Genomic DNA, 8,539 nt, shown 5'->3' with positions numbered 1-8,539 from the left:
GAAGGAGGTGGGGGGTGGATTCTTGGAGACTCCATGTTATACTCCGCCCTGACTCCAGACGAACAAGGGAGGGGGATCAACTTTTTTGGGGGCAAAATGAATCGTAGCTGAACATAGACAACAAAACAGCAGCCTACAAACTACTTGTTAACAAGCTTAAGGTGCTGTATTGATATTAGCTAGCTAGTCATCTTTTAGCTAACTTTACTTGCATCCAACAGCTTTACTCAACAGTCTGTTAGTTTGGGGAAAAACTGTGAAAAGTTCTTTGAGTTTTGCTGGTTTGCTGCCATGATTCTAACACACCTGCGTAGCTCTGCACAGCAGCAGCAGGTCTCCTTCACTGCTGCACAGGTGTAAACCCAGCGCGAGCGTCGTAGCACTCATGTTGCATTTAAAGGCATCTCGGAAAAACAGATTATGACATGTTAACAACGGATTAAACAATTTTAACTGCTGATGAAAGTGACAGAGGACACAGATATGGGAAGTGCGGAAGCGTCTACTGTATCAAATTGACAGAGGAATAACAGAGAATTGGCCGTTCTGAGGTAAAAACCCAGCGCATACAGCGTACATGTTTTTTTTTTTTTTTCATCCAGACGGCTTCCCGCGCCCCCACTACGCGCCCCACAGTTTGGTAACCTCTGTATTAAATGATATACTTGGTTACTAAATCAGCTTGTTTGTTCAATGTTAAATCCTTCTCAAAAATCCCACCCTAGATTTGTTGCTGCTGTTCTTAACTGAACATTCAGAGCTCTGATATTATTGGTGGTTGCCACCAAACTAGATGGATTCGGTCTTTAGTTGATTTAGTTTAACCTCTGGTGTAGACAGAGGCTGGTTTTAACAGTGGAAAGACGCCCCACATGACAGAGGAGCATCAGAGGAGGATGCATTATTACCATAACTGAGAAGAGCCTGTCCATTAAATAAGATATAGGCCATGAAATATTAAATCAAGTAAAAGCTTAATGAGATCATTAGTTGCATTAAAACAGAGGTTCCCAACTGTGGGGCGCGAAAGTAGGGAGGCTCGGCACCTCGCCCCACAACTCGGACGTACAACTAAAAAGGGTTCTAGCTTACAAGTTGAAATGACTGTCAATGGCCTACCTGTTAAAACAGTTGTTGACACTGGCGCAGAAGCCACAGTAATTTCAGAAGCGGTTTATAACATGCTGCCACAGGAAGCAAAGAAGCCGCTCAACAAAACGGGAAGCAATATGCCTGCCTTGGTTGAGTTGGAGGTGTAGGCGTACAATGCTGGAGGGCAAAAAGACTATTCTAACATGTGATGCTTAGCTGTGCCGCCGCCGCAGAATAATTCCGTTATCTCAATCAATATCAATGTAGATATTATTAATTTCGTGCTGTGCTTAACAGCAAAGGTAGAAACCGTTAAAGTACAACTCAAAACCACGTCTTTCTCGCTCTCTGTATCAGCGCAGCTTCTGTATGGCTAAATCGCTTACTGTCTCTTACTCTGCAGTTGTGGAGTCACAATATCTGGGATCATGAGCGCCCCCAGTGATGAGGCAAGAGAACTGCCTGCCTCACCTCGAATCTGTTCTCTGCCGTTTCTGATTGCTCCTTAGCACACGAAACACGTTACATACACAGTTGGTGACAATAAAAACACAGTACATTAAATACATAAGCTAAATTATGGAAAATCAGTTCATACATTAAATGTTTTTAACCATTTTATTGGCGACGTACAGACAGGAGGAGCATGCTCTCATAGAGTGGCAACAGGTGCAGTTAGCGAGAGGTTGCGCAATCCCAGGTGAGGCTCAGCTCACTGCTTTGCTTCTAAATATTTGAATGGGAAAATGCGAAAATTCAGCGATTTTGAAGAAAAATAACATCCGATTTGGTTAAATTAAATGAAAAATAGGTACTTTATAGTACAAACCACAGGGTGAAAATATCTTAATAAATGATTTTATTAGGCTGTTATATATTATTTTTCCATGATGACAGGTGAGGCTCTGCCTCACCTGCCTCCCCTGACCGCACGTCACTGACGTAAACTATCCAATTGTATTCCGGTTCGGTTATCTTCATTAAAAGAAAACCTTATTCCCTCCTGGAGTGGTTATTATCCCGCTCTTTTACAATCCATCCGTGGCTCCCGTTAACAGTATTATAGAAATCCGAGTTGTTGTTTTTTTATTACTTCAGGTTCCTTCATAGTCTGGAAAGGGGATGGAATTAGTTTCTTGATCTGAATAAGCTCGGAGGAGAAGTGTATAGAAACTCTATGATTCCGTCTCTTTAAAAGTCTTGATGTGTGTGTGGTGCAGGAGCTGGCTCCTCACAGGAAACTGGGTCCAGGCTTTCTGAGCAGGATGAGCGACACCATGAGGGCCATGGCCAACTCTGTGCGAGGCCTCAGGAGCAAGCTGGAGGAGTTTGCCGTCATGCAGGAGTATGTGGACGACTTCAGCAACAAGATGTGCTCTGTGGACAAAGTCACCCACAGGATCATCAAGGAACATAGAGGTACGGTTCCAGCTTTAAAGCAGATGTCATGGAAAATATTTCTCTTCCCGTGCCTCCATGAATGTCCTTTTTCTTCATCCTGCTTTAATCCTGATATATTGTTCACTAAAAGCATCACCTATGTGAGAGACGGCAACAAGCTAGACATAATCACAAAAGTCATGTTTTCTTCAGTTTTAGAGACGTCATTTAGCAAGTTGAGACCATGGTAAGTTTGATCCAGTATTAATGTTGCGTGTATAAAGAACCATCAAATTGAACGAGACAAATTTGATAAATCAATTGGTCATATCCAATAAATGAGAATATTATTAAAAGTTCATCTTTTGTCTCTGAGACAAACACATTACATTAGATTATTGCCACACAGACCAAAACTTTTTTTTCTGTTAATTATGATTTTCTGGCTACAGTTAATGAATTTAAGACTTTTAAGATTAGAATATTTCATCAGACCCATAAAAAACATTACAATGCAAAAAAAGTTGGCTTAATGAGAAGAATGTTTAATACTTGCTTAAAGTTTATTTTCTAAAAGCACTTTTAACCTGACAAATAAGCCCCACCTGAATGCAGGTTAGAATTCTAATTCTAATTGTTTTTGGATGTAGGTACAGTAGACCCCTGCCTAATCGTGGTTTAGGATTTGCAGTTTTTTATGTGGAATGTAACTCTCAATTATTTGCTTGAAATTTGCCTATTTGTGGATGTTTTGGAGAGCATGTCTAAAATATTCAAAGCTTCTCTCTCTTCTTTGTGCTTTTAGAATACATGGATGAGCTGAAGCAGTACGGTCCTACCTACTTCCAGTGGGCGGAGTCAGAGGAACTGCTGGCAGAACCACTGAAGGGTGTTGGTAGCTGTGTGGAGAGGTGCAGTAAGGAGACAGAGGAGCAGATCCAACATCTGTCCGAGTTTCTTGTCCCTACCCTGCACGAGTATGTCCTTTGTGCCGACACTCTGAAGGTAAGAATAGAAGAGAGTGCTCAAACCACTGACTGCAATCAAATTTTAATCATTAATGGCCTCAGCTCTGACTTGCTCTAGTCCGCTCCATCTGGGAACAGTTTAAGCATCAACAATTCAAAAACAAAAGAATAATTTTAAAATTGTTTTAGCTTTGCTTATTTGATTTGTGCCCAGACTGAACTCTTACTTGCTTACATAAAATGCTAAATAACACATTTCAGAGCTGACGCCGCATGCACTGGTTTCTGCATGCATGCTTCTCCCTGTCAGGTTGCACCTGATCTCAGGGCCTCTTGGCCAATCAGCAGCATGTGTGTTGCAGCTTTTTGGTGGTTTAATGGCAGTTGGTGTTCTTGGTGTGCACCTCTTCCCTTGCTGCAGGGTGAGATTTCCATGCTTTTATTGAGGTGAAGTGTTGGTGTTGTAGAGAACTGATTGTAGTGAAGGCCAAATGAAGCCTCATGAAGCTTTCTAGTCTTTTGCTTTGGCCAAAAAATGTTAGAAGATAGTAGTGTCTGAATGTGCAACAATACTGTTTTATCAAACCCATGTGAGGTCTATTGAACCCAATTTAACTTTGTCATGATTTGTACTCAAAGTAATCCTGTTCTTGGTCTCCAGCTAAGATTGTGTTTTCTTGTATGCCATTAACTTATTTGACAATAAAGATATATTTGTTTCAGTTTTGCTTGTTGAGGCAGACATAGTATTTGTGACTTCCTGAAACAATTTTTCTAACTTTATTTTCTGTGAGTTCTGGTTCTGATCCCTCATAGTTAGAGAATTTGAACCTTCCAATTACTTTCAGGCTGTTTCTGATGTGCAAGATTAATGTTTCTTAATTTGATCAAACAAGAACAAAAATAAATAAATCTATAAAATTATGAAAGTTAATAATTTTTATTTAAATAAAACCTTATTGTGAGCAGTCATTTCAAAGTATTCCCTGATGGGAGAGGTTTTTCTCCTTATCGTTGGCTTCACTTCAGCTACTGCTGACGACAAATACTCTCCTCAGATGCTACTATCTCTGCTGCTGCACAACCTAATAACCTACAACCCACAAAGCAGCATGGCTCATTGTGCTTTTATTTTGAAAACCGACACGCAAAATGAAGTAGTGACATACCCAATGTAATGCGAGGCATGGTTTTTTTGTCGGTTACATGGTTTTCAGCCAGACAACATGAGCATCAAAGCGAGGCTTCATCTGACATGCCCCCTTACCGTGTTATTTTTACCTAAGGTCATCATACGGTCATAATTTTATGCCAACCAATTCTTACAAGCTTGAGTTAACTAGGTTGCTCCAAGACCCTCCCCCTGGCTCTGATTGGTTGTTTGGTTGTCATGAAAAAAATTACTTTTACAAGAGTCTGGATGAGAAGAAATAAGAAATGTATTAAAACCTTGCAAGGTGAGAACAGAAATACAGAGTGAAAGGAGTCTGTCAAGTCTGTTCTGACCAACAGTGGATCTGGCTTCCTTTTATAGGTTTTGGTCAGAGAAGAGAGACTTGAATGGACTAGAGGTGTGAATCCTTGATTGTTATGTACCAACAATTCTGTGGAGCCCCACACAGATGGTCTGGCCATTTGTCTAAAGAGCTTTGGAGCTGACGTCACAGTGTATGACGTTTACGTCGCTCAGCGCCATCTTTGGGGTCCACAGACCAAAATTAATTTTTTCCGGTGTTTTTGTCGAGTTAGCGCTGTATTCTCCTCTTCCACAATGCTGAAAAGCAGTTTGAAACAAAGTGGGCTATATCGCAAAAAGCTTCTCCCAGAAGCCAAGAAACGCTACATGGAAAAAAATAGCAAAAATTGGACATAACGACCCGTTTGAGATAAAAAGTTGGAGCAGAAACCTTGATCATTTACCTCATTTGACATTCCCAGACATATTTGCATACCTGGTCTGTGGTGTCAGTGCTTCCACCGCGAATCAGTTCAAGAATTATAAGTCAATGGAGGCACATGTCCAGTTTACGAATGGCTGGGTACATGATTTGGACATTTTTACCCCCCCGGATTGCGAATATGTTGTGGTTCGAACAAAGGTAAGCTCTGAGCTGCTTAATTTTATATACATTCTTAAAGTACATTATTTTACAGTCAATCAGAATGTTTCTTGGTATGAGTACTAAAAAGTGTAAATGCGTTATTATTAAAGTACTAACTGATTTGTGAAGCTCCAAGTTTGAATTAAATGTCGGCAATTCCACTGCATTTTTACTTCCTTTGAGCTTGTCTAATAACAAGATAGAAAGACATAGAGAACTAACTTGTCATTTACACATGTACAATTAAAGAAAATAGTTATATAAAGGCAAATAACGTCTGAAGTATGTACAATATAAACCTAAATATGCAGCTGCTAGATACACCAGCACTTCTCGCTTTGTAACTCAACCTCTTTGAAATTACAATGTCATGGTTTTTCTTCAATAGTAAAATGTTGATTGGAATAATAGGTAGTACAATTAGTTCTAGGTTCACGTGTATATATATTTCTGTCTATTCATTCATTTCAATTGTGTGTTTGCAGGTTATGCACTCTCAGAGACTCAATGAGCCACCGTTAACTCCATGGGTCATCCTGAGCAACACTGGCACTGTTGACTGCACATTGCACCTGCATGGCAGGGGTAGCAGAGACCTGCACCAATATAGGTGCCCTACTTTTTAAGGAGGAAGCAACAGTGAGGATACGAGGCATAAAAACTGTTACAGATAAGCCAGCACACTGGATATTACCTGGGAATCTGACGAAGATTCATGCAGAAGTTGGCCATAAAATTGACTATAGTACTTCAGCTTCTCAAAAGAAGATACTTGACAAAAAAATCCTTGAAGTCTCACACCAGCCAGAAGAAGCCGTCCGCAAAAAAGAAAAATCCCACCTGCAAATCTGGAAGATTTGGGTCCTATGCTTAACACGCTATTAGAGCACAGTAAGGCTGTTGGTTTGTCAGGAATGGAGAAGTATTACACACTATTCACACACACAGCAGAGCAGTCAGTTATGTTACCTTAGTCACTTGCATCTCTGTACAACAAAAACATCCACTCCCATGATTTGTCAGCTCTTTTGCTGTTCTGTGAAAAATACAAAGATGCTGCAATAGTGACTGATGAGCAGGCAGAAGCTATTGAAAAGCACACAAGACTGCAGCACAAGTGTTCTGCCTGGTATGAATGTCGAGCTGGACGAATTACAGCATCCTCTATGCATGCTGTATTTACCACCAGTTTGGAAAGCCCAGCACTAACAGTTGTAAAACAGGTGTGCAACACCGTGTCTACAGTACAAACAAAATGGGGTGTGAATCATGAGGGTGATGCACAAAAGGCCTACATTAAAATCAGAGCTTGTCACAAAAATCTTAAAGTTAAATCGTGTGGTTTCATCATAAACACTGACTTCCCTGAATTTGGAGCTTCTCCTGATGGACTCACAACATGTGACTGCTGTGGTAATGGCTGCCTGGAGATAAATTGTCCTTACAAATACAGGACATCCTGCATCGGGGAGGCTGTAGATGCAAACGACAAAAACTTTTTCCTTCAGCGGTCTGGCAATGAACTTCACCTGAAGAAACATCATCCATACTATACAAACTGAGATTTTTGTGACAAAATCAAACCACTGTGACCTTGTTGCGTGGACCCAGAAAGACATGGCTGTCGTCCGTGTCTTTCCAGATCAGGAATTCTGGGAACCACGTCTACAAAAAGCACAAAGCTTCTTTAAAAATATTTGCCTTCCAGAGCTTGTAGGTAGATAATATTTGCACTGTTTTGTGTAGCAATTTTTCAATAAAATTTATTACCTCAGATGGTCGACACATTTGTTACCTGTAATGTTCACTTACATAAAATGCTAGGACAAGATCTATTTCATTACATGTTCACTTCTTAACTGAAATATGTCAAATAAAACAAATATTTATCTAAAATGTGACTTTCATAATATTTACTTGTCACCTTTATTGTTTACTCTGAAATGTTTAATTTCAAACAGTGCTAACTGTATAAATATTTCAACACAATCATGAATGGAACAATACAATTTTAGTTTTTTATATCTACATTTTACATAAAACAGTACTGATTACAAATACTTCAAAAGAATGAGTGCAGAAAATCTCTTTTTTCAATCTGCATTTTAATTATCAGTGCAGTATTGGAGTTTCATATTAACATGTGCAGGTTTCATTTGCTTTAGGTTTTACAACCACACTAGAACACATGTTCACCAAGCTGCAGCACACATACACAATCTTGTCAAGAAGTGTCACCTCTTCACCCTCACATGTAAGCAGCAACCTAATTGGTACAGTTCTGTGTAACAGTTCGTAGTTCCTCATGCAGCCAATCACTCTTTCCACAAGCAGAACTTCGCTCCGCTGTCTGCTGCGCTTATTAGGGGAAAATAACTGCTGTTCACGAAAAATGTGTGTAAGGAAAAGGATATAATGCCTAACTCGACTAAACAGCTCAAAGGGAAAAGTGAGGCATCCAAGCAAACGAAGCTTTTCGACCACAACCTCCGCGGTGAAGCTTTGATGAGCCTTGATAATGAAGTTCCTCAACTACCGAGAGAAACAAGCCGGTGTTACGTCAATCCGCGTTTCCCAATCAGATACGGTTTCTCCTGCGTCTTCTTGCTGCCCCGCCCCGCCCACGCGGCACAATACGCACGTGCTCGTGCTGAGCACTGAGAAAGCACGCGCGTAGGGAACTACGGAAACCGTGAAAGCTCAAACAATATGTTTCGGCAAAGTTGTCACTTTCTTCACGTTTTTGCGGAAAACTAATAATAATAACAATAACTACAACAACAATAATAACAATAACAGCAACAATAATAATAATAATAGTAATAATAATAATAATAAAAGTGATGATAAATACATACAAGTAACATATATATATTATAATTATTATAAATGTATATGTTTAGTTATGTATATACATATATAATAATTCCCTTCTCACCCTCCGTGGGTGGTCTGTTTCATCCTCTGAGCTCGGGTCCTCTACCAGAGGCCTGGGAG

At 40.0% G+C, this 8,539-nt stretch overlaps 1 protein-coding gene across 1 annotated transcript in view; it reads left to right on the top strand.

Annotated features, from left to right (window-relative positions):
- The window catches only part of snx7 (sorting nexin 7), a 49,629-nt gene that overhangs the window by 23,672 nt on the left and 17,418 nt on the right, over nt 1–8,539 (top strand). The window contains exons 5-6 of the mRNA XM_008438530.2: nt 2,313–2,511; nt 3,278–3,477. Coding sequence (XP_008436752.1) covers nt 2,313–2,511; nt 3,278–3,477 — 399 coding nt within the window. The remainder of the gene's footprint in view (nt 1–2,312; nt 2,512–3,277; nt 3,478–8,539) is intronic.

Source organism: Poecilia reticulata, linkage group LG20 (assembly GCF_000633615.1).
Source record: "Poecilia reticulata strain Guanapo linkage group LG20, Guppy_female_1.0+MT, whole genome shotgun sequence".
Lineage (NCBI taxonomy): Eukaryota > Metazoa > Chordata > Actinopteri > Cyprinodontiformes > Poeciliidae > Poecilia > Poecilia reticulata.
The sequence above is the reverse complement of the archived record's forward strand: the minus strand, read 5'-3'. Positions and strand labels throughout refer to the sequence as shown.